The 24,939-nt window shown below is 52.2% G+C and overlaps 1 protein-coding gene across 3 annotated transcripts in view; it reads left to right on the top strand.

The window, feature by feature from the left end:
- LOC105469102 (sidekick cell adhesion molecule 2) overlaps window positions 1-24,939 on the top strand; it is a 309,641-nt gene that overhangs the window by 184,621 nt on the left and 100,081 nt on the right. For 2 of the 3 annotated variants that reach the window (XM_011719697.3, XM_011719696.3), the window contains exons 4-9: window positions 2,628-2,775; window positions 11,890-12,023; window positions 19,324-19,435; window positions 22,091-22,281; window positions 22,422-22,505; window positions 24,572-24,766. In XM_011719697.3, the coding sequence (XP_011717999.2) occupies window positions 2,628-2,775; window positions 11,890-12,023; window positions 19,324-19,435; window positions 22,091-22,281; window positions 22,422-22,505; window positions 24,572-24,766 (864 nt within the window). The remainder of the gene's footprint in view (window positions 1-2,627; window positions 2,776-11,889; window positions 12,024-19,323; window positions 19,436-22,090; window positions 22,282-22,421; window positions 22,506-24,571; window positions 24,767-24,939) is intronic. The other variant, XM_071083534.1, reaches the window with a different exon arrangement.

Raw genomic sequence — 24,939 nt, 5'->3', positions numbered from 1 at the left:
TGTTGGAAATTGGATCTCAGCGATCAGGGCAGAAGGCACAAGTGTCATTTGCAGGAAGACTGTGGTCAAACCATTAGGCCAGGTGAAGCCACCAAGGGGCCAGCGTGGCTGGAAAGAGAATCAAGACTAGGGCTTTGGAAAATGAACTTGTAGGCCCGCATTCTCAAACAATTGTGCAGCAGAATCTGCAAACCAAGAGAGTGAATCAGAGTGAATCAGGTACTCAGAGAGCCAGATGGGTTGAAGCAGGGCCTTTCTGTGCCCTGGGGGATGCCTGGGAGGGAAGGAGAGTGGTGAACACTTTTGTGAGTTTGCCAAGTCTCAGGAGATTCTGAGACCCACCCAACTCAGCCTTAGCTCATGTTGGAACTACCTGAGCTGCTTTAGAAATACTCAGGTCTGCTCTGGGCACAGTGGCTCACACCTATAATCCCAACACTTTGGGAGCTCCAGACCAGCCTAGGCAACATAGCAAGACCTCATTTCTATTAAAGATAAAATTATCCAGGCATGGTGGTACACACTTGTAGTCCCAGCTACTCAGGAGGCTGAGGCAGGAGGATTGCTTGAGCCCTAGAGGTCGAGGCTGCAGTGAGCCATGATCACTCCACTGTACTCCAGCCTGAACGATAGAGCAAGACCCTGTCTCTAAAATAATAATAAACAAATACTGAGGTCAGCCGACACACCCCAAAAGATTCTCACCTCTGGGAATATTAAAGGTCCCTCAAGGATTCTAAGGTGCAGCCCGGTGGGAGAACTCCTGGTAGAAGGAGAGGAAGAAGAGTCAGTGGTCTTAGAGGAGTTGAGAAATAACACCCAATGCAGTAGGAGGGGACCGGGCGGCTTAGGATGCGGCCCCCTTGGTTAGGGAGGGGTCCGCTGGGCAATGGGGAAACAAAGGCCTATAAGTCAGCAGTGTGAAATCTTTCTGCGTGTAGGAATTCTGTGCACAGATTGAGGCACATCCTAGTGATGGCTTCGGGTGATGCAGGCCGGGCGCGGTGGCTCACGCCTGTAATCCCAATACTTTGGGAGGCCAAGGTGGGCAGATCACTTTAGGTCAGAAGCTCAAGACCAGCCTGGCCAACACAGTGAAACCCCATCTCTACTAAAAGTACAAAAATTAGCTGTGCATGGTGGCGGGTGCCTGTAATCCCAGCTACTCAGGAGGCTGAGACAGGAGGATTACTTGAACCTGGGAGGCAGAGGTTGCAGTGAGCCGAGATTGCACCACCGCACTTGGCTGATTGCAGCCTAGGTGACAGAGTGAGATTCTATCAAAAAAAAAAAGAAAAAGAAGGAAAGAAAGAAAGAAGGATAGACGGAAGACAGACGGAAGGAAGGAAGGAAGGAGGGAAGGAAGGAAGAAAGAAAAAGAAAAAGGAAGAAAGAGAGAAGGAAGGAAGGAAGGAAAAGGAAGAAAGAGAGAAAGAAAGAAAAAGAAAGAAAAGGAAGGGAGGGAGGGAGGAAGGAAGGAAGGGGGGGAGGGAGGGAGGGAGGGAGGGAAAGATGTAATGATAGCTTTGGGGGTGAGGCTCCCATCAGCATTTTTTAATTCTACAGGTGGTTCCGACACACAGTCAAGTTTGAGACAAATAATATGCTTCTTGCAGTTGAACATGGACACACTTGCCAAGCGTCTCGCTAAAATGCTGCTTCTGATCCAGCAGATCTTGGGGGGTCTGAGACTCTACATTTCTGACAGGTGCCCAGGTGTGGTGCCTAGGCACCTGCCCATGGGCCACACTCGAAGTAACGAGGATGTCCATTAATTTTCAGGGGTGTGGTAGAGACACAAATACCCCTTCCCAAACCCTATCTCCAAGCCTCCGTGTTGGAATTAGTCTCCCTACCCCCTTGTCCCACCCCGGCAGGCAGGCAGGCTGCCTGAAGAGTTTCCTACCCGTGTCTGCTCTGCTCTCTGCTTACCTCCTGGCTGACAGAGCCAGGATGAATGTTCCCCTCCTTATCTGCCAAGGGGGTGGCACGTTTTAAAAGAGCAATATGGTGTTTATGTTCACACATACACACAAACTCACACACTACACACTACACACCCAAGGCGCAGGAGAGAAACGCTGTCTGCACCCATTTGCAAGCATCTAAGACCCCATTCTCTCAGCATGCCCACCCTTCTCTCCCTGAAAGGGCACGGAAACCTGCCCTTCACCTCACACAGGAACCCCCGCCGCGCTGAAGGCCACACTGTAGGGCAGGGGAGGAGGGGCTACATAGCCTCACTCCAGGGTTTAAGGTCTGAGTTCAAATTCTGACTCTGTCTCTTCCTAGTTGGGTGACCTTAGACAAGTTAACTAACCTCTCTGAGCCCATTTGAGCAGTTTTTTCCATTGTAAAACGTGTGAAATGATGACCAACCTCTCAGGGTGGTGGGATGAACTGGCTGATTGAAGGAGATAGGGATATGAACAGAGATAGTAGCATAGGGCAGGGTGCTAGCGGTGAGACAGAGAATGGGGTGACCCGAGCAAGGTGTCCCCCTTCCCTGTGGTCATCCTGTCTGCCCCAAATTTTCCGTCCGTGGCCACCGCTCCCAACCTGGGAGCTGGGCAGTCCCTGAGGCTGACCTCCCGCCCCTGATCCTACTGCCGTTGTCCCGGCTGCAGACATGGGGAGCTTTGAGGAGGGCGAGAAGCACCAGAGCGTCTCCCACGGAGAAGCCGCTGTCATCCATGCCCCGCGCATCGCCAGCTTCCCCCGGCCACAGGTGACCTGGTTCCGGGACGGCCGCAAGATCCCGCCCAGCAGCCGCATGTGAGTGCGCCACTCTGGGGGGACGGGAGGGGAGGGGGACCTGGGGGAGGAGAGGAGGTTTGGGGACAAAGTCTCTCCTGAATGCAGAGAAGCTCCTTTCAGCTCTTGTGGGACACAGCCAGGTAGGGGACCTCCCAGGGGCTTTCTTGGGATGTACATGCAAGGACTTGGGACCATGAAACCCACGCTCAGTCGCCTTCCTGGGGAATCCCAGGGCGTTGCCTTCACCGTCAGCTGGAGAATAAATCTGCTTTTCAGAGCACTTCAAGCCTGTAATCCCAGCACTTTGGGAGGCCGAGACGGGCGGATCACAAGGTCAGGAGATCGAGACCATCCTGGCTAACATGGTGAAACCCCGTCTCTACTAAAAATACAAAAAACTAGCCGGGCGAGGTGGCGGGCGCCTGTAGTCCCAGCTACTGGGGAGGCTGAGGCAGGAGAATGGCGTAAACCCGGGAGGCGGAGCTTGCAGTGAGCTGAGATCTGGCCACTGCACTCCAGCCTGGGCGACAGAGCGAGACTCCGTCTCAAAAAAAAAAAAAAAAAGAAACCCAAACAGGCACGTACGAAGGCGCGATCACCACGGTTACAGGCCCAGGACGCAGGCCGGTGGCGCCAGGTGCTGTTGGAGAGGCTGGTGTCCCCTGGGCAGCCGGGCGGCCCTGGGCGTGTCCGTTGGCAGGGTGTTTACTGGTGCGTGAGGGCTGTGTGTGTCTTGGCTGCGAGGTGGAGGTGTGGCCGGGGAAGTCCCAGGGAGAGAAACACACAGGCCTCTCAGTGTTCACAAGGCCGTCTCTGTGCGCCCCTGGGATTGGCTGGGGCAGCCCAGCCTGTGGGCAGGAGCCATGGAGCCAGCACCCCACACCTCCGCAGAAGGCGAGCAACAAAGCATTTCCTCCCGAGATACACCCGTCTCCCCGCCCTGCTGAGCCCACCCCCAGGTCTGGAATCAGCTGGGGCTTTCCTCTTTCCCACTCCAGCTCTCCCCTCCCTCCAGAAGACCACCTTCTCATCTACTCAGGCTGCGTGTACACAGGACTGAGCCTTTCCTGGTCTCTGTAGAGAGTGGAGGCATAGATGGACAGTTCCTGTCTTTGGAGAACATTAAGTCTAGTTGGGGGAAGGAAGCATAGTGACAATAACAATAATAATAGTATCACCATCATAGGCCGGTCGCAGTGGCTCACGCCTGTAATCCCAGCACTTTGGGAGGCTGAGGTGGACCGATCACTTGAAGTCAGGAGTTGAGACCAGCCTGAGCAACATAGCAAAACCCTGTCTCTACTAAAAATACAAAAATTAGCTGGCCATTGTGGTGGACGCCTGTAATCCCAGCTTCTTGGGAGGCTGAGGCAGGAGAATCACTTGAACCTAGGAGTCAGAGGTTGCAGTGAGCCGAGATCGGGCCACTGCACTCCAGCCTCCAGCCTCCAGACAGAACCAGACTCCATCTCAAGTAATAATAGTAATGGCAATATCACCATCATCATAATAGCAGCTGCCATTTACTGAATGGCTGCTATGTCCTGGGGACTGAGCTAAGCACACCACACACATCCCCTCTCCTCCCGGACAGCCACACTCTGTGAGGAAGAAGATGCTCTCAATCTCATTCTCCTTCCTGTCCCCAGAGCACCTGCAGAAAGGAGGCATTGTTGAACGAATGACCCTCACAACAACCCGGTGAGATGCTAGGTTTCTCCCCATTTTACAGACAGTCAAGTGAAGTTCCCAAAAGTTTAACTACTTTGCCAAATCTCACACAGCTGGTAAGTGGTGGAGCTGCGTCCGGCCCTGCCAACTCCAGAGTCAGGTTCTTTAATTCTTGTATTATGTGAAAAGTGCCTGAAAACAGGCCTACAGACTCCATGAAAAGATTGTATTTGTGGGGAACAAGCCCTGGGGAGTATCTCAACCTAGCTACCTGTTGAAATCATTTGGGAGTTTGGGGATACAGTCATGTGTCACTTAATGACAGAGATACAGTCTGAGAAATGTGTCATTTGGCAGTTTCATCGTTGTGTGAACACACACCTAGATGGTGTAGCCTACTACACACCCAGGATGTATGGTGTAGTCCGTTGCTCCTAAGCTATACACCTGTACAGCATGTTACTGTACTGTAGGCAATTGGAACACAATGGTGAGTATTTGTGTATCTAAACATATCTAAATATAGGAAAGGTACCATAAAAATATGGTATAAAAGATTTTTATACCTGTATAAGGCAGCTTCTTTATAATCTGATGGAACCAGCATCATGTATGTGGTCTGTTTTTGACTGAAACGTTATGCTGTGCATGACTGTGTGCTGATCCTTGGGCTCTATCCTAAGACTCTCTGACTTAATTGAAATGGGATGGAATTTGAACATCAGAATTTTTAAAAGCTCCCCAGGTGGTTCTAATGTGAAGCCAGGGTTAAGAACCACCATGCTAGTGTATATCAGCTATCCACAGCCACAAATATGCTGTGTAACAAAACAGTTCAGTGGGCCAGGCACAATGGCTCATGCCTGTAATCTCAGCACTTTGAGAGGTCAAGCCAGGCAGATCACATGAGGTCAGGAGTTCAAGACCAGCCTGGCCAACCTGGCAAAATCCCAACTCTACTAAAAACACAAAATTAGGCATGGTGGCACATACCTATAGTCCCAGCTACTCGGGAGGCTGAGACAGGAGAATCGCTTGAACCTGGGAGGCAGAGGCTGCAGTGAGCCAAGATTGCACCACTGCACTTGAACCTAGGTGACAAGAGTGAGACTCCATCTCCAAAAAAAAAAAAAAACCAGCTCAGTGGCTTACAGCAATACACAATACACATTTCTTTTTCTTGTGAGTCTACAGGCTGGTGATTTAGGCTGGGCTTGGCTGGGTAGTTTTTCTGGTCTTGGCTGGGCTTTCTCACTTGTCTGGGACTAGCTGACTTGTCTGGGTGACTGGGGTGACTTGACTGTGCGGCACAATGCATTCTCCTGCCTGCCAGCCCTAGCATGTTTTCCTGGCAATTGCAGAGGAGCAGGGGAAGAAGCAGGAACAAACACTTTTCCAGCTTCTGCTAACATCTCATGGGCCAAAGCAAGAACATGGCAGACCTCAGAATCAAGATGTAGGAAAATAGATTCTGTTTCTTGAGCGACGGAAGCTGCAAAGTCACGGGACAAAGAGTGTGGATACACAGCAGGGTGAAGAATTGGAGTGGCACCCCAGATTAACAGGGGGACGCATGCTGCATGAATCAGAGTGTGTCCCCCTGTCCTCTCGTGTCCATGTCTATCCACGAGATAGACATTCTGGAGAGAGCCACAAGCCCAGGGACCTTCCTTCACTGCCTGCTGGGGGTCTCAGAGGGGGCAAGTCAAAGCTTTCTCTGCCTCCTGCTCCACTCTGTGTTTAAGACTTGAGCTCAGTGGCCGGGCGCGGTGGCTCAAGCCTGTAATCCCAGCACTTTGGGAGGTCAAGGCAGGCGGATCATGAGGTCAGAAGATCAAGACCATCCTCTTAGACCTAACTTATGTTCAATAAAACCAGCAGAGAATGGTTCTTAGCATGGGTGTTTCTTAGCATGGATGCTGAGATTATGCTGTGGAAAGGGAATGCTCTCCACACAGGTTTTGGGACAAGTAGGCAAGTCCCAGCCCCACCCCAGCTCCCTTTCTGAGGTTGTTTCCCATGGCCTATTGCAAGCCAGTCAGTTGGTAGTGGCTGCCTGGAACACTGTGTTGAGGATTCTGAGGTCCTATCTCGACTTGTTAGAATGAATATCATGATTGATTAGCAATGTCTGCCATGGCTGTGTGAGGTGTGTGCTGGCACTTTCCTATTAAATTTGTTGTGGTGGATGAAACCCTTTCTACAGCCTACTCCTGTCATCCCTTTCCTAACACCTCTCCACCTCCTTTTCTCATTCCCAGCCTCTGTCCTCATCCTCTTGTAATTCCCACAACCCTGTGGCACCAGGATGGAACACCCTGGCCTACACACACATGCACACCTCCCTGGTCACACACACCCCCCAGCCCCTGCACACCACTGCAATGTTCCTACCAACTACATGATAGAACACTGTGGTGGTTTTATCCTGGCAATTACAGCAAATTAATATTCATAAGTGAGCAGAAAGGGTCCCTGGCAGCAAATTCCCTGGTGTCTGTGTGTCAGAGATACATATCTAATGAGTGCTATCTGCCGGAGGGGTGTGCAGGATACAGAAGGTGCTGCTATCTACAGAGAGCTGCTCTCACTGGTGGGGCAGGAGCAAGGATTAGCATCACCTCGCCCATGCCCTGGTGCTCATTGTTGAAAAGGAGACACGATTCCTCATAAGGATGCATGCTGGGGGCTTTGGACACATTCTAGGATAATTTATTTCATTCATAATTAAATTATCAATGGGGGCCACAGGGAGCTGAGAAAAAGGGCCTGGATTAATAGGAGCAGTGAGTGGAAGGGAGGGCAGGGCTGGGCCAATCAGAGCCATAGCAAAAGCCTAGTACATTGAAACCAGGGGATGTGGCTGAAAAATAGAATCCAGCCCCTGCCCAAGAGTTGAGTTCTGCAGTCTGTGTCCCCCAAGAATTCTTCCTGCAGCTTCTTTCTGTCTGGGTTGCCTCTGGGGTGCAGTGCTGCAGTTGGAAGCCCTCCTGGGTGCCAGGGAGAGCACCCAGTACAGTACAATACAGCATCATCCCAGGAATGTCTATCCATGAGATGGACATTCTGGAGAGAGCCACAAGCCCAGGGATCTTCCTTCACTGCCTTCTGGGGGTCTCAGAGGGAGCAAGTCAAAGGTTCCTCTGCCTCCTGCTCTACTCTGTGTTTAAGACTTGAGCTCAGTGGCCGGGCGCGGTGGCTCAAGCCTGTAATCCCAGCACTTTGGGAGGTCAAGGCGGGCGGATGATGAGGTCAGAAGATCAAGACCATCCTGGCTGACACAGTGAAACCCCGTCTCTACTAAAAATACAAAAATTAGCCGGGCATGGTGGTGGGCGCCTGTAGTCCCAACTACTCGGGAGGCTGAGGCAGGAGAATGGCGTGAACCTGGGAAGTGGAGCTTGCAGTGAGCCGAGATCACGCCACTGCACTCCAGCCTGGGCGACAGAGCGAGACTCCGTCTCAAAAAAGAAAAAAAAAAAAAAGTCTTCAACTCAGGCCCTGGGGGTCCCAGTCCAGGGTGCTTCCCTCCGGGCACTAGTTAAAGCAGAGCCCAAAATCTCAGTGACTTCACACCATAGAAGTTGATTTCTTGCCCATGTATTGTTGTTGTTTTTGTTCACGTTTTTGTTTTGAGATGGAGTTTCGCTCTTGATGCCCAGGCTGGAGTGCAATGGTGCGATCTCAGCTCACTGCAACCTCTGCCTCCTGGGTTCAAGCGATTCTCCTGCCTCAGCCTCCAGTAGCTGGGATTACAGGCATGCACCACCACACCCGGCTAATTTTGTATTTTTAGTAGATACGGGGTTTTACCATATTGATCAGGCTGGTCTTGAACTCCTGACCTCAGACGATCCACCTGTCTCCGCCTCCCAAAGTGCTGGGATTACAGATAGTAATCCCACTGTGCCCAGCCCCATTTAAAGTCCTACCATGATGAGAGGCATGGTGTCTTCCACACAGTCTTTCAGGAGCCCTGCTGACAGGAGTTTTGCCATCATCAGCACACAGCCTTCCTAGTTGTCCTGCTCTGCCAGAGAGAAAGGGTGCGGACATGAGGATCGCACAGGGGGTGCTCATGGTGCAAGCTCAGCAGCGGTGCACATCCCTTCCTCCATATCCCACTAGTTCAACCTCACTGCCACACCTGGATGCACGCAGAGATGCAAAGCCTGTCTCTGGCTTCCCAGCCACTGTAGTCCATGACAGAAGGGAAGCCTGAGACTGAGGTGAGCAGCAGCCATGTCTGCCATCTTAATACGCACTCTAGCTAGGACAGACTGTCAGGCATGGCGCTCTTGACATCTGGGACCCAATCACTGTTCCCTGTGTGGGCCTTCTTGTGCACCACAGGACGCATGCTTAACAACATCCCCGGCCTTGACCCCTAGTTGTTAGTGGCACTCCCAGAGTTGGCAACCCAAAGTTGTCCAGACATTGTCATCCCTGGAGGGCAAAGTCCACCCTGGTTGAGAACCACTGACCCAGAAAGCTTGATCGTGATATAGACAAAATGCAGCCGAAGGAGACTTCCTGATCAAGAAAGAGATGAATTGGGAGGTGGGAGCCTTCTTAGAGACCAAAAGGGTCCTAAGACAGGTGGGTGAACTGGAATGTGGGCCAAGCTGTGCCCAGTGTGGCCACTAGAGGCTTCCTTGAAGCTGCTTCTATGGTAGTCATGGATGTGGCGTGGTTGGGGGAGCTGGGCCTGCTGGTCCCAGCGTGTGGTACTTGGAATCCTCTAAGCCCTGAAGCTGGCCGTGTGCCAGTCTGCGGGGTGGGAAGGGACAGGTGGTGGACTGCAGGGCTATCTTGGGCCTAATGAGGAAAGAACAGAAGCAGTAACAGGAATCAGAATCCCTCAACCTCTGGGCTGGAAGAAATCCTACAGAATACCTGCTTCCACCCTTGCACAGAGGAGGAAACTGAGGCCCAACAAGGAGGAAGCTGCCCTCCTTGCTGGGCCTCGAGACCATGCCCTTTAGAGGCTAGGGCCACAGCTCCATTCTAGAGCTTACCCCTGCCCCAGCCAGAGCCCTGCACAGGGAGCGCCCTTCCTCCAACTCTCAGCCACCCTCACATGCTGCACCTAAGGACAAGTCCCGGCAGGAAACTCCCAGGTGGGAAAATGACCACTATCCCTGTCTTATTTTAAGCTTTTGAAATATTTTTGCCTGGCTCTGGCCCCACCTCCTATTGCCTCATTAGCTGGAGGTTAAAAGAACTCTCCTCCTTTTTGTTTTTGTTTTTTGTTTGTTTATCTGTTTTGTTTTGAGATGGAGTTTTGCTCTTGTTGCCCAGGCTGGAGTGCAGTGGTGCAATCTCGGCTTACTGCAACCTCCGCCTCCCAGGTTCAAGTGATTTTCCTGCCTCAGCCTCCTGAGTAGCTGGGATTACAGGCCTGCACCACCACACCCGGCTATTTTTGTATGTTTAGTAGAGATGGTGTTTCTCCATGTTGGTCAGGATGGTCTCGAACCCCCGACTTCAGGTGATCCACCTGCTTTAGCCTCCCAAAATGCTGGAATTATAGGAGTGAGCCACTGCGTCCGGCCAAGAGCTCTCCAGAAAAAAAAAAAAAAAAAAAAAAGAGGGGCATCATAAGGGAAGGGTACCCAGGAATTGGGGGAAGGAGGGCTTGGCTTCCTGCTTCCCTGAGCTGCGCCAAGGGTGTGATTCTCCGCATGTGAAGCACCAAAACCAGGAGAGAGGGGGTTGAAAACCAGCACAGCCAGGCTGGGAGAGAGCTGGGCTGGAGAAGCATTAGTGGGGATATTTATTTGAAAGCCTGTTTAAAACTCTGTAACATTCACCTAATGGGAAAATTTGAAAAGAATTCAACTGGATTTGTCCTTGTTAAACTAACATTAAGGATGTTTAACAGCTGTCTCAGGCCCATCACATTAAAATCCAGAGATATACTTGACAAACTAATGGCTTTGTTTGTCATTGGGAGAATGGGTGGAGGGAAGCAGAGCTGGTGTGGGTGGCGCTCCTGGCTCCACTGCACCCACATTCCATGAAGTCTCCAGCTTCCTGCTCAGACAAGCCCCTTTTCCCTGCCTGAAGACCTGGCCTGAGAAGGGGCTGCATGATGGGATCCCAGCAAGGGAAAATGGCTGAGGTAAACAGCCCATTGCTGCACCCCAAAGCACAGCAGCCTCCTTTTCCCTCCTAACCAGCCCACCTAGTCCCACTCTTGGTTATGAGCTTCAAAGAGGTAGAAACTCCAGTCAGGTACAATGGCTCACACCTGTCATCCTAATACTTTGAGAGGCCAAGGTGGGCAGATCACCTGAGGTCAGGAGTTTGAGACCAGCCTGGCCAACATGGCAAAACCCTGTCCCTACTAAAAATACAATAATTAGTCGGGTGTGGTGGCATGCACTTGTAATCCCAGCTACTCAGGAGGCTGAGGCAGGAGGATCACTTGAACCATGGAGGCAGAGGTTGCAGTGAGCCAAGATCGTACCATTGCACTCCAGCCTGGGTGATAAGAGCAAAACTCTGTCTCAAAAAAAAAAAAAAAAAAAAAAGACTGGGCACAGTGGCTCACGCCTGTAATCCTAGCACTTTGGGAGTCCGAGGCGGGCAGATCACAAGGTCAGGAGATTGAGACCATCCTGGCTAACATGGTAAAACCCTGTCTCTACTAAAAATACAAAAAATTAGCCAGGGGTAGTGGCATGCACCTGTAGTCCTAGCTACTCGGGAGGCTAAAGCAGGAGAATCGCTTGAACCCGGGAGGCAGTGGCTGCAGTGAGATCATACCACTGCACTCTAGCCTCAGCAACAGATCGAGACTCTGTCTCAAAACAAACAAACAAACAAAATGAGGTAGAAACTGATACCCAGAAAGGGAACTGGAGGGAGACAGGACTTCCAGAAGTTGATGTTACCAGGCGACCTGTAGCCTTTGAGTACATCAGTCCTGAACAGATTTAGGATTAGGGTTAAGGCTTGGATTCTGGAATGGCCCTGCATTTCTAAATTCATTAGCATTCATTTGTCATTTACTTATTCATTCATCGACATTCACTAATCCATGCTGAGAATATTTCTTCAGTGTCTGGACACTCATGATGCAGAAGTAACCACACACAGCCGTGGAGGCTGTGACCTGGGAAAGGGCAAAATTCCAAGGGGATACCTGGAAGCCCCTTGCCCAAGCTTGCGGTAGGGGCCAGGGAAGCTTCCTTTGGTTGGTCTCGGTGTCTGGACATGAACGTGCTGTGTCTGGGTCTGGTTGACAGCGTCAGCACCGTGTTTAGAATTCTCTGCAAACTAAACGTGGTGGGATGTAGGCGGTAAGAGGCTGGGGAGAGGGGTGGCAGGAGGGGCTCTGGGAGGCTGGGGACTGGGAGGTTCAGTCAGGCTGCCCCCTTTGGGTTTCCGCTCCCACTCCCTGGAGGTTCGGAGCCCCTCAGGCCCCTGTCAGAGGAATCTTTTTCCTCTTCCCAGAGCCATCACGCTGGAGAACACCCTTGTCATCCTGTCAACGGTGGCCCCTGACGCAGGTCGCTACTACGTGCAGGCTGTTAACGACAAGAATGGGGATAACAAGACCAGCCAGCCCATCACGCTCGCCGTGGAGAGTAAGTACGCTCAGGGCCGGGACCGATCGCGCAGCGGGTCATTAAATCTTGGCACTGGTGCTCCAGGGGATCATTGAGAAGATGGAGTGGCAGAGGAGGGGGCCAGGGAAGCTGGGGGACAGCCAGGGGAGCCTTCCCAAGGAGGAGGAGACACAGCAGAGCCAGGGGTGCCCGGGCAGAAAGGGAGCAGCTGAATGCTGGAGCCCGTTCCCATGACATGCCTGAGATCCTGCATCGGTAGAGAGGATGCTTAGCTCGACTGTTAGCAGGGCTACCAGGGACCCAGGGAGGGGTGGGGCAGAGGAAGAGTGTGTGCGTGTGTGAGTTGCAACCACTATCGGGACTCAGATGCGACCAGGAGGGCATGCGGGTGATTGCAGGGTTGAAGCTTGTTTTTACAGAAATATACTAACTGCCTCTAGTTGGCTGTCACATAAAAAGTGCTGTCTATATTAGGAGCCAGGTGGTCCCTGCTGATGGGAACACAGGCCCTCTGCCCAGGCACCCACCTAAAACACCTCCAGCGTCAGACACCTTCAGCTCCCTGGACGAAAGGGACAAAGCCCTCTCTAGAACTCACCACACAGTGAGACACACATAAAAGCATGACTCCCTCGGTGTGCTTTGGCAAAGAGACGCTTGTCCAGCCAAGACTGAAGCCAGTTTTCTTGGGAGGGACAAGATGCTGGGATGTTCTTTCTGGCCTGGTTCTCCCTACTGGACTAGCCCTTCCCTCTATACTCTGATCCCAAGACAGAGAAGGACAGCCCAGGAGCAACCCAGGCCCAAATCCCAGAGTATGTGGGGCAAGGCCAGAGCTTCCTGCAGCAGCAGCAGCTGAGCCATCACACAAGCTGGAGGAGGCAGATGTTCAACTCCCTCCACATCTGTACAACTCCTGCTCTCAAAGCAAGCCTCTTTTATCATCCTTGGTCATGATGGTACTTGCCCACCAGTGGCAAGATGAGGGTACGGACCAGCCTGGGGCCTTTCTGTGCTCTTATTCTGATCCTAGCCTCTGCTGTCAGTGTCCAGAGGGCCCAGGACATTTCCAGGCCTTGCCATCCCCATTCCAGGGCCTTTCAAACTTCAGCAGGAACCACTTCCCATTATCTCAGGGATCTCCTTCCCCTACTCAGCATCCAGTCTGCCTAGAAGGAAATCTGAATGTGGGGAGGAGAGTTTCATTCTGGAGACTGACCCATCAGGGTCGCAAGTATATCTGGAGACTGACCATCAGGGTTGAGGGTGTAACCTCTAACATCAAGCCAGGGTCTCAGTCAAGTCCCAGCAGCCTGGGTCCCAGCCCAAACCCTGGGGCTGCTGTTTCTATAGGAGAAGGGAATTTAGTCATCAAAGAGAGATGCTTCTCCCCACGCATTTTCTAGTGATCAGATTCCCTGGAGTCTCATGGAATCCCATCATTTGGTAAGAAACAATGTCAAAGACACCGGAGTGGTTCGTGGTCCAGGTCAAAGCCAGGCATCCTCCTGGGTGACTCATTTTACCCTGAGACAGAGTCAGGGCCTTCCTCTTTGTTCCCTTCCTCCGGTACCCAGCTCCTCCTCACAGGTGTTAAACTAGGCTACTCTTCCTGGCTGACTTTGGGGTTATTCGCTCTCTGCTCCATCCCGAACCACCCGACCCTCCAGCTGGCCCCAGGGAGATAGGCAGGGCCCCTCTCTTACCCCCTGTACCCACCCAAGCCCTGCCCAGTCGCCTGCTCCTCCCACCCCACTGCCTCTTGGCCTCCTGCCGTCACACGCTGATTTATCCTGAATTCAGAGCAGAATCAGCTGATTTTTAGCTAATTTCTCTTCCCACAAGTGACTGCACTTGAAAACCCTCTTCCTCTCCGTGACACAAATCCCCAGCCTGCCTGCCTGCCAACCAATTTGTGAGGAGCAATTGCCGCTTCGCCCACCACCAGCGCCAGCTCCCTTCATTTCTCTCCTGGGTCTCACCCCTCCCTCTGCTCTCCCCTCTGCGCCGCTTCCTCCATCCCTTCTGGACTCCCTTTCTGTACCTCTTTATAGGGACCCTATGCTCTTCAGAACCAGAGAAGGAAAGCGCAAGTCCGGTGACCCCAGAAGTTGCCCCCTGCTCAGGATAACCCTGGTGACCTCATCCAGACTGTCACAGCTCCTGAAAACCCCATGCTTGGGTGGATACCCGGGGATCAGTGCTACACTGCCGAAAGGAAATAGAATGCGAACCACATGCGAAATTTTAAATTTTCCAGTAGCCCCGTTTTTTACCAAGTAAAGAGAAATCGTTGACATTCATTTTATTACTCTATTTTATTTAACCCAACATAACAAGATGTTATCTTTTTAACATACAATCAATGTAAAGAATATTAATGGGATATCTTCCATTGGTTTTTTGCATACTAAGTCTTTGAAATCCTTGTGTATTTTACGCTTATATCACATCTCAATCTGGATGTGAAATTTTCATCCGAAATACGTGATCTGTATTTAGATTTCACAAAATTTATAGCTGAAAAGTAGAGTCGTATGCCTAAGTTGTTCCACACATGCTTAAAAGTGTTCTAATAACTGAATTGGGGATCCGTTCTTAATTAAATGTAAATTAGTTTAAATTAAATCACATTAGGTCAAAGGGGCACCATCCACATTGCAGGAGCTCATAGGCACGTGTGGCTTGTGGCCCCCACATTGGGTTGCTCAGGTCACAGGGCCTAGATACCCTGGTTCCTGGGTAACTGGAGAACAGGCATCCCAGAAGCCTGTCCAGGAGAGGGGAGAAGCTCATACCCCTGCCCCACCGCTCACCAACCTGTGGCCCAGGCGAGTCCCATGGTCCCTGAGCCTCAGTTTTCCCATCTGTAAAGTGGTGCCTATGGCAAAGCTGGGTGGATTAAATGAGGTGGTCCAGGGCCAGGCGCAGTGACTCATGCCTGTAATCCCAACACTTTGGGAGGCCAAGGCAGGTGGATCACCTGAGGTCAGGAGTTCAAGACCAGCCTGACCAACATGGAGAAACCCCGTCTCTACTAAAAATACAAAAAAATTAGCCGGGCTTAGTGGCACGTGCCTATAATCTCAGCTACTCAGGAGGCTGAGGCAGGAGAGTCGCTTGAACCCGGGAAGCAGAGGTTGCGGGGAGCCAAGATCGTGCCATTATACTCTAGCCTGGGCAACAAGAGCGAAACTCGGTCTCAAAAAAAAAAAAAAAAAAAGGTGGCCCAGGTGGGTCACATGGTCTCAGAGCCTCAGTTTCCCCATCTGTAAATTGGTGCCTATGGCAAAAATGGGAGGATTCCATTAGGTGATTCGGGGAGAATGGATCACGTTAGATGTCCCTTGTGGCTGTTACGCAAAGCATCTGGGGCAGTGAGATCCAGCGTGGCCTCCCATGTGGGGAGCCCCCAACACTTCCTCCCACCCCAGGGCCCGCTCTATGGCAGGAGCTCACTGGGAAGACACCCCTCCTCTTTGCTTGGGCTCGCCTGTGATTTTCATGGTTTGACTTTTGGGGCCCCATTTACCCCAATAACCCACTTGTGCTGGGATGACCTTCATTTACAGTAAATCTGCTTCTCTCAGACCCACTCAACTCCCCCTGTCTCCCAGGAAGCCACCCCATGAAATGCCCGAAGCCTTGCCCAGCACCCTGCAGGGCTTAACGTGCGTCCCCGAACCTGTGACTCCCACGTCTCCATAGCCTCTGAGTCTATCGCTTGGACTAGGGCTGGTGGGGAGAGGTCTTCCCTGCACAGGCAGGCAAATCTCCAGGAGGGGAGGCTGTCATTTATTGAGCACCTACTGTGTGCCAGGCACTCTGCACTCACCCCAGACCAGCCCAGCTGCCCCCTTCCTGGCAACCATCACATGCTCTTTCATTCATTAACCCCATGAGCGTTGATTAGACTTCCTCTGGGACCTTGCCCTCCATGAGGACAGACCCTGGCCATCTCACTTGGTGGGGAATCTCCGGTGCCTGCAACACAGCCTGGCACGTGTCAAGCATTCACCCAGGAAAGAATTGTTGAGCTGGGGCCTGAATTCACACAACCTTGAGAGGTAGTGACTTTCATCCCATTTCGCCCCTGAGAAGTCTGAAACTCAGTAGGATGAAGTCACCAGGACACCCAGGGGCAGAGCTAGGCTTTGAGCCCAGGCCTTCCTCACTCCTGGGACCCTTTCTCCCTGTGCCAGCATCACTGGCCACCTCAGCCCCCGTCGAGCCCTGCAGGCTGCCACCTGGGCCTGAGCACGTGGCCATCTCTCCTCCATTCCTTCCAGAGCCAACGAGCCAGCTCCGAGCCCTGGGGCAGCCCTCGTATTTTTAAACTCAGAACTCGCCTTCCTCGAGGGCTCCCTGTTTACTTGGCTGTGCCGCGCAGCGCTCTGGCTTGGGCTCTTAACTGTCTGTCTCCTACTTGTGCCCCATTAATCTGAGCCATGGTACCTGCGCGCCCCCGCATGTAATAAACAACTTAGAGCACACTTTTATGGATTCAGCTATATCAGCAGCTTTCAATCCGATCGCTCTTTATGGCACCTACATGAGGCTTTTATATTGTTGCAATTATTTTGCTTTATATGCTTCCTTTCTTTCCCCCTTCATTTTACTTTATTTTTTACATTTTATTCCCATTCTTCCTGGGCCTTTTCTAGCAAGGCCTGGAGTCAAGGAAGGAAAACCTGCCCAGGGCTGACAAGGTGGCCCAGAGTGGCAGTGGAGCCACTGGGCACCCTCCCCCGACCCCATAAAGAATGGCCTGTGACTGTCACACCGGGGCCTGGTGTGTCATTGTGGCCTACTACCTCCAGAACCTTCTGGAAAGGGGCCAACTGGATAGATTTGTTGTGGAGAAAAAGTCCTCAGAGGCTGTATTTTCAGGAGCCATGGATCAGGCATACACAGAATATTGGAGTTTCTGCCAATATCGGGCCTACACTGACCCACCAAGATAAAAACTTGGCCTCTACTTTTTTTGTTTTGTTTTGTTTTTATTATGTGTTTTTTGTTTGTTTGTTTTCTGTTTTGTTTTTTGGAGATGGAGTCTCACTCTGTCGCCCAGGCTGGAGTACAGTGGCGTGATCTCAGCTCACTACAAGCTCTACTTCCCAGGTTCACGCCATTCTCCTGCCTCAGCCTCCCGAGTAGCTGTGACTACAGGTGCCCACCACCACGCCTGGCTAATTTTTGTCTATTTTTTAGTAGAGACAGGGTTTCACCTTGTTAGCCAGTATGATCTCGATCTTCTGACCTCGTGATCCGCCCGCCTCGGCCTCCCAAAGTGCTGGGATTACAGGCGTGAGCCACCACACCCAGCCTTCTACTTTTAAAAATACTCAAAATGAAAAAAAAAGAAAATGCTACCACCTCTATTAGAAGAGTTTGGAGTGTTTCTCTTTTTTTGTGTTTTTTTTCCAATAAAACCCACTTATGGGAAGTTCTTTTTCATTTCAATCATCGACCCTGGGAAGTGGACGATGGTAACTCGAGTTCCATTCATTTGTTCACTTCACACACGTATTTGAGCACTTACTGTGTGCCAGGCATGCTTCTTCCTGCTGGAGGAGTGGTGGTTGTCAAGACCGCATGACCTGGCGTGGTGGCTCACGCCTGTAATCCCAACACTTTGGGAGGCTGAGGCAGCTGGATCACCTGAGGTCAGGTGTTCGAGACCAGCCTGGCCAACATAGTGTAACCCTGTCTCTAATAAAGATACAAAAATTAGCCGGGCGTGGTGGTGGTGCATATAGTCCCAGCTACTTGGGAGGCTGAGGCAGGAGAATGGCTTGAACCTGGGAGGCAGAGGTTGTGGGGAGCCAAGATTGCACCACTGCACTCCAGCCTGGGCAACAGAGCTAGACTCCGTTTCAAAAAAAAAAAAAAAAAGACTGCATGAGTCAGCTCATGGTGCTGTAACAAAGCACTGCAGCTGGAGGCTTACAAAGCAGACGTTCTGGCTCCCACCATCCTGGAGGCTGGAAGTCCCAGACTGGGAAACCAGCATGGTCGGCTTCTCTTCTCAGCTTGCAGATGTCTGCCTTCCAGCGGTGTCCTCACATGGCGGAAAGAGAGCCAGCTCTGGCCTCTTTCTCCTCTTACAAGGACATGAATCTGAAATATGGAAATATTCACACCTAACAAGTACCTGGAAACCTGCTTTCTAAGAGTTTCATCCTTAACTCTTTAATTTCATTCAATGGGAGAATTAAAGTATTATATGCTTTTCTAAGCAAAAGTTGACAATATGTCAAGAGAATATTTTTCTTTTTCCTTGGGACCCTCATTGGCCCTCATGAGGCCCGGCCCTCGTGGCCTCATCTAAGCCTAATCACCTCCCAAGGGACCCCTCCAAATGCCATAACATTGGGGGTTAAGACTTTACATATGAATGTGTGGGGGACACAGCTCAGTCCACAGGAAAGACCCATGAGGTTCCTGGTGATGGAGAATTTTAGTCTCTTACAGCCTGCACAACAAAGTACTACCAGCTGAGCAGCTCACAACAGAAATTGAGCCTCTCACAGTTCTGGAGGCCTGAAGTCTGAAAATCAAGGTGTTGGCAGGGCTATACTTCTCCAAAGATTCTAGGGGAGTCTCATTTCTTGCCTCTTCCTGGCTTCCAGCGGTGGCCAGCAGTGCTTGGCATTCCTTGGCTTGTGGCCACATCCCTCCACTCTGCCTCTGTCTTCACAGGGGCTTCTGGCCTGTGCATCTGTGTCTCAATTTCCCTCTTCTTACAAGGATGCCAGTCATATTGGATCTTGAGTCCACTCTGATCCAATATGCCCTCACCTTAACTAATTATACCTGTAATGATCCTATATCCAAATAAGGTCACATTTACAGGTGCTGGGTGGGCATGAATTGGCGGGAGGTATGTGGGGAGAGGGGCCGGGTGACTCTGTGTGACCTAGTACAGAGAGTTTGCATTCTGGTGGAGGAAGTGGACAATGCAGAACTAAACCAACAAGGTCAACCCAGGCAGAGGGAAGGATTTGAAGGGAATGGAATAGGACAGGGTGGTGGTGGGGAGAGGGGGTGTGGCTGCTTTACAGGAGGGGTGGGGAAGGCTGTCAAGGTCAGCAAAGTCTCTCCTTGGACCCTGGTGTGGTGGCTCATCAACAGAGGAAGAAAAGGGATCAGGTAGTCCCTGGGGTCAGTGTCTGGAGGTCTGCTCCGGGGCTGCCCCCATGGCCACCTCCTCCACTCGGTGAGGACAAAGGCCTCCCAGGGTGTCAGCCTCTAATGAGGCCAGGCAGGGTTAGGATTTCCAACCTCTGCCCCCAGCTAACATCTGGTCTCTCCCCAGATGTAGGGGGGCCTGCAGACCCCATCGCACCCACCATCATCATCCCACCTAAAAACACCAGCGTGGTGGCCGGGACCTCGGAGGTTACCTTGGAGTGTGTGGCCAATGCCAGGTGGGTAGTGCCTCTTCCCTCGCTCCTGCGCCTCTAACTCCAGCTGCTGCTCCCAAACTTCGGGCTCCAGGGAGAGCAGCCAGAAGCCACATCACCTGAGGATCCAGGACGGAGGAGGAGGGATGCAGGGAGACCCGCTGGCTGTTGTCAGAGGGTTGCTGTGTGCAACCAGCGTCGGCTCGTTCTCTGCAGCCCAAGAAGAGAAAACCAGTCCCTGGATGGAAGTTACAGGGAAGCGGACGGCAGCCTGGGACATACAGGACCGGAGGGAGGGTGGACTCACTTCTAACCCTTGGAGGAGCCCAGAGGGAGCAGGTGGCCTCTCAAAGCAGAGCCCGCTTGCATGCAGGGGTGTGCAGGAGGGAAGTGTGCATGGGAAACAGTTCACATGGTGGTTAAGAGTACGGCTTTGGGCGCGATGGCTCATACCTGTAATCCCAGCACTTTGGGAGGCCAAAGCGGGAGGATCACCTGAGGTTGGGAGTTCAAGACCAGCCTGACCAACATGGAGAAACCCTGTCTCTACTAAAAATACCAAATTGGCCGGGTATGGTGGCACATGCCTGTAATCCCAGCTACTCAGGAGGCTGAGGTAGGAGAATCACTTGAACCCAGGAGGCAGAGGTTGCAGTGAGCCGAGATTGCACCATTGCACTCCAGCCTAGGCAACAAGAGCGAAACTCCGTCTCAAGAAAAAAAAAAAAAAAAAGAGTACGGGCTTTGTAGGAGGGCAGATTGGGGGTTAGGAACCACCAGGGCCCTTCCCAGCCATGGGCAGCCCTCACCTCACCCACACAGGAAACAATTATGTAACCCCTGAGCCTCATGATGTGCAGCTAAGTGCCTTCCATGCTCTGCGCCATGCTAAGCACCTTCCCACAAGACCTCCTTTCTCCCAAAACAACCGTATGGCATAGGTGTCACCACTTAAGAGCCCAAAGAGGGCAAGCGGACTGCCCAACGTCACCGAGCTGGATGATAGCTGAGTTGAAATGCACTGCCCCCTCCCCCCAGGCCTGTATTCACTGCTGTGCTCTGGGCCTCCGTCTCCACATCTGTAAAATGGGAATGATCTAAGCATCAACCCCAGCGGAATGCGCATAGGCAGCGCACTAACCCAGCCTGACCTGACCCTTCCTAAGTGCACTATGAAGTTAAACCAATGAGATGGGTGGGGGGGTTACACAGATGATCCCCCCGAGGTCCCCTTGACCTGAAGCTTCCTGGAGAGGGACAGTGTGTCCTGTAGCAGCACTTTTTTTTAAGACAGGGTCTCACTATGTTGCCCAGGCTGTTCTCAAACTCCCAGGCTCAAGTGATCCTCCTGCGTCAGCCTCTCAAAGTGCTGGAATTACAGATGCGAGCCACCATGTCCAGCCTTTTTTGTTGTTGTTATTATTTTTGGCAGCATTTCTAAAAGTATCCTCCTCCAGTCCCAAGTTTCTCACAAGCATGGTGTATTAGCCCGTTTGCTGTGCTATAAAGGAATACCTGAGACACAGTAATTTACAAAGAAAAGAGGTTTATTTGACTCATGGCTCTGCAGGCTGTACAAGAAGCATGGCACAGGCATCTGCTTCTGGGAGGCCTCAGGAAGCTTCCAATCACGGCGGAAGGAGAAAGGGGAGCCACCGTGTCTTATGGCAAGAGAGGGAACAAGAGAGAGGGGAGGAGGAGCTAGGCTCCTTTAAACAACCAGCTCTCACATGAACTAATAGAGTAAGAACTCACTCCATCACCAAGTGCGTGACACCAAGCATTGTGGATCACATTTCCCCATGAGACTTGGAGGGGAAACATATCCAAACCCCAGGACATGGGCAAGGCTGCCAGGGTGCAACTGTGCAGTGAAAGCCCTGAGAAGCCCCTCAATGAAGAACCTGCCCAGCATCACTCGGGCTACTGTCACTCAAGCCACTGTTTCCCAGACGTATGCGGCCACAGAACTCCTTTTCCACGGGGCGCCTCTGAATAGCCCCATGGCACTAGCAGGGCCCTACTTTGGAAGATCCATCCTCAGTGACCCACCAGGCGCTAAACAGGAGTTGCCTGGACAGACCAAGTCTTGGGGGTGCAGGGGGTGCAGGGGCTGGTGATGGTGGAAAGCCAGGCCAGAATCACACCCTTGCTCTTCTCTTGCAGTTGGAGGGTGGGTTTCTCTGTCTGTCTGTCTGTCTTGTCTGCCCTTATTTCCCCTTTTCAAGCTCTGGGTGTTTCATGTTGCTGTCTGTCACTTGCTCTCATCCTCATCTCCTCCATGTCACTGATCTGTGGTTGGGTGGGGCACGGCACACAGGGAAGACCAGAAGAAAGAGCTGCAGGCCAGGCTGCTTTCCTGCTTTGCCTGAGCCACCAAGCTCTGAGTTCCAAGTCCATCAGCAGGCCCTGTTCCAAGCACTTCACTGGCACTAATGCATTCACCTTGGCTACAACCCCCTGAGTAGGCACAGATGCGCCCACTTTACAGAAGAGGAAACTGAGACCCAGAGCCCAGTAGGAATTTGCCCAAGATCTTGCATCTACAAAGTGGCAGGAAGGTGGCAAACCCAGGCAGCCCGGGCTCCCAAGCCCACACTCCTTACCACCCCCTGCCCTGCCTCTCAGGCCTCCGGGAGTCCTCATGGCTGAACACTGGCCTTCCCTTGCCCTCTGCAGGCCCCTGATCAAGCTGCATATAATTTGGAAGAAGGACGGGATGTTGCTGTCAGGCGGCATCAGTGACCACAACCGCCGGCTCACCATCCCCAACCCCACTGGCAGCGACGCTGGCTACTACGAGTGCGAGGCTGTCCTGCGCAGCAGCAGCGTCCCCTCTGTGGTCCGGGGCGCCTACCTCTCGGTGCTGGGTGAGACAGGGCGGGGCTGCTAGGGCTCCCCTGAGGGGTAGGGGCAGCACGGGGAGGGGCCTCCTTAAGGGTGACCTCCACAGTGGCTGGATCAAAGGGAGCATGGCTCTGATCCCCTCCCCTGGTCCTTCCTCCTACAGAACCGCCTCAGTTTGTCAAGGAGCCAGAAAGACACATCACTGCAGAGATGGAGAAAGTGGTGGACATCCCCTGTCGGGCCAAAGGTAATGAGGTGGCACCGATGGAGGGGGACAAAGACCCCAGATCTTCAGCCTCTCTCGTCCTTGTCATGGACATTTCTAAATTCCAGCTTCTTCTCCAGACCATGTCACTAAGCAGAGCATCTGTCTGGCTGTCTGAGCAGGCACCCCAGGAAACAAACAGGCCAAATTACCATAATCTCAGGCTGGAAATCAACCCTTACAGTACCATAACTTGAGGGTTACAAATGAACCCAACTTACCGTAATTTCAGGACAGGTGACAGACCCAAATTGCCCATAATTTGAGAGCTGTAGACAATGACAAATTACCATAATGCCAGAACTAGCAGCACCCGGGTGCATCTCACCTGAGATGTGTCTTATAAACTTGGCCTGTTTCCTGGGACATTTTGCTCCATCTCCTCTGCCAGCTCCCTCTGCTATTCCTATTTAACCCCCCTTGAAAGAGTTCCTGGAGAATTTCTACCTTCCCCTTCCTCATCATCCTTCCTTCTGATTCAGTTCCACCAAAAGAGCCCGCAGCCAGGGTGAAATCCGGGATGATAAAGAGAGAAGAGCGTGCACAGTGGGACACGCTGAGCAAAGGGGCAAAATGTGGCTCTGCAGGAGCGAGGATTGCACTGGAGGGGATGAGTAATGACTTCCCTTCTGAGACTCCACAAGGGGAAGGCAAAGATCCATCCATTCAGGCAGCAAATATATTTTGAGGACTTACCATGTGCCGATAGTGTCCTCAGGAGTGGGGAGATACAGAATAAACCAAACAGCCAGATCCCTGCTTCTGTAGAACGTAACATTCTCAGGAGGGAGATGGGCAAGCCGATAAACAAATAAAGATACCTTATTTAATCTCATCTAAAATGCCATGGGTTGTAAGATGCCCCATTATTTTATGGACCACTAAGAAAGAAAAAAGGCAGCCAATTAAATTATGACATGCTGTCGATTATAAGACACATCCTGATCGCGGAGACGTGACGTGGGAAAGAGAGCACATGGTGGATTGGATGAAATGCAGCATCACAGGCTGTCAGGATTGGAGGGTGCCGGGAAAGGAAGGCAAGTAAGCTTAGTGGGGACAGGGCCGTGGGGTGCTCCTTGGGACGGGGTATGGCCAACTCTTCTGGGGGAAGTCTTTTTGTTTTCTTTTTTGAGACGGAGTCTCACTCTGTCGCCCAGGCTGGAATGGAGTGGCACGATCTTGGCTCACTGCAACCTCTGCCTCCCAGGTACAAGGAGGCAGCTTCCTGAGTAGCTGGGATTACAGGCATGCACCAGCACACCAGGCTAACTTTTGTATTTTTAATAGAGATAGGGTTTCACCATGTTGGTCAGGTTGGTCTCGAACTCCTGAGCTCAGGTGATCCACCCGCCTCAGCCTCCCAAAGTGCTGGGATTACAGGCGTGAGCCACCGTGCCCAGCCTGGCTGGGGGAACTTCTGAAAACGTGCCAGGCTGAAAGTGGGGAGGAGAGCCTCCTTTCACCTCCATGTGCAAAGCCAGTATGGGGGGCTTCCAGGTGCCTCCCAGGGAACACTGGACCCTCTACGTGCTCTTCAACACAGGGCGCCATGTGTTTGGGAAAGTATCCCCACTTGGAGGTTCCCAGAGCACACGTGTGTCTGCTAAGTATTGCAATAAAAAATAAGAAATTGGGCCAGGTGCAGCAGCTCACACCTGTCATTCCAGCACTTTGGGAGGCTGAGGTGGGAGGAATGCTTGAAACCAAGAGTTCTAGACCAACCTAGGCAACCTAGCAAGACCCCATCTCTACACAGATAGAAATAAAAAATAAAATAAATAAATTAGTTTGTCCAATCCAGCGTTTCCATGCTAAACTGATCCCAGGATCTTTACTCTATCCCAAAGACTTTGAGAATTGTCACTCTAAGAGCATCTTCCTCCTCTCCCTAGACCCAAAGTGGCACCTCTGAGAAGGTTCTAGACACCAAGATTCACCAGGGACCCCCTCGCAGATTTCCAGGCCTGGCCTCCGCCCAAGCACCCCTCCTAGGCAGAGAGGAGGCAGGAGGCAGGTTGAGAGTGGGGGCCACGTCTTGCCCACAGGTGTGCCGCCGCCCTCCATCACCTGGTACAAGGATGCGGCCGTGGTGGAGGTGGAGAAGCTGGCCCGCTTCCGGCAGCGCAGCGACGGGGGCCTGCAGATCAGCGGCCTGGTGCCCGATGACACCGGCATGTTCCAGTGCTTCGCCCGCAATGCAGCCGGCGAGGTGCAAACTTCCACCTACCTGGCTGTCACCAGTAAGTCGGGCCTTCCCTTGTCCTGCCCGTGAGCCCCTCTTCCCAGTACACGGCTTTCCTCCAAGGTCTTCTCAGGGGGCTCTTGAGCACAGCATGCTCCGTGATGCAGAGAGGATCCCCAAGGCTGCCTGCTGCCCAGCAGCCTGGGGCACAGCCAGTTACCCCTGCTGCCT

This window comes from Macaca nemestrina, chromosome 17 (assembly GCF_043159975.1).
Source record: "Macaca nemestrina isolate mMacNem1 chromosome 17, mMacNem.hap1, whole genome shotgun sequence".
Taxonomy (NCBI): Eukaryota; Metazoa; Chordata; class Mammalia; order Primates; family Cercopithecidae; genus Macaca; species Macaca nemestrina.
Note: the sequence above shows the minus strand (reverse complement) of the source record. Positions and strands in the feature narration are given on the sequence as shown.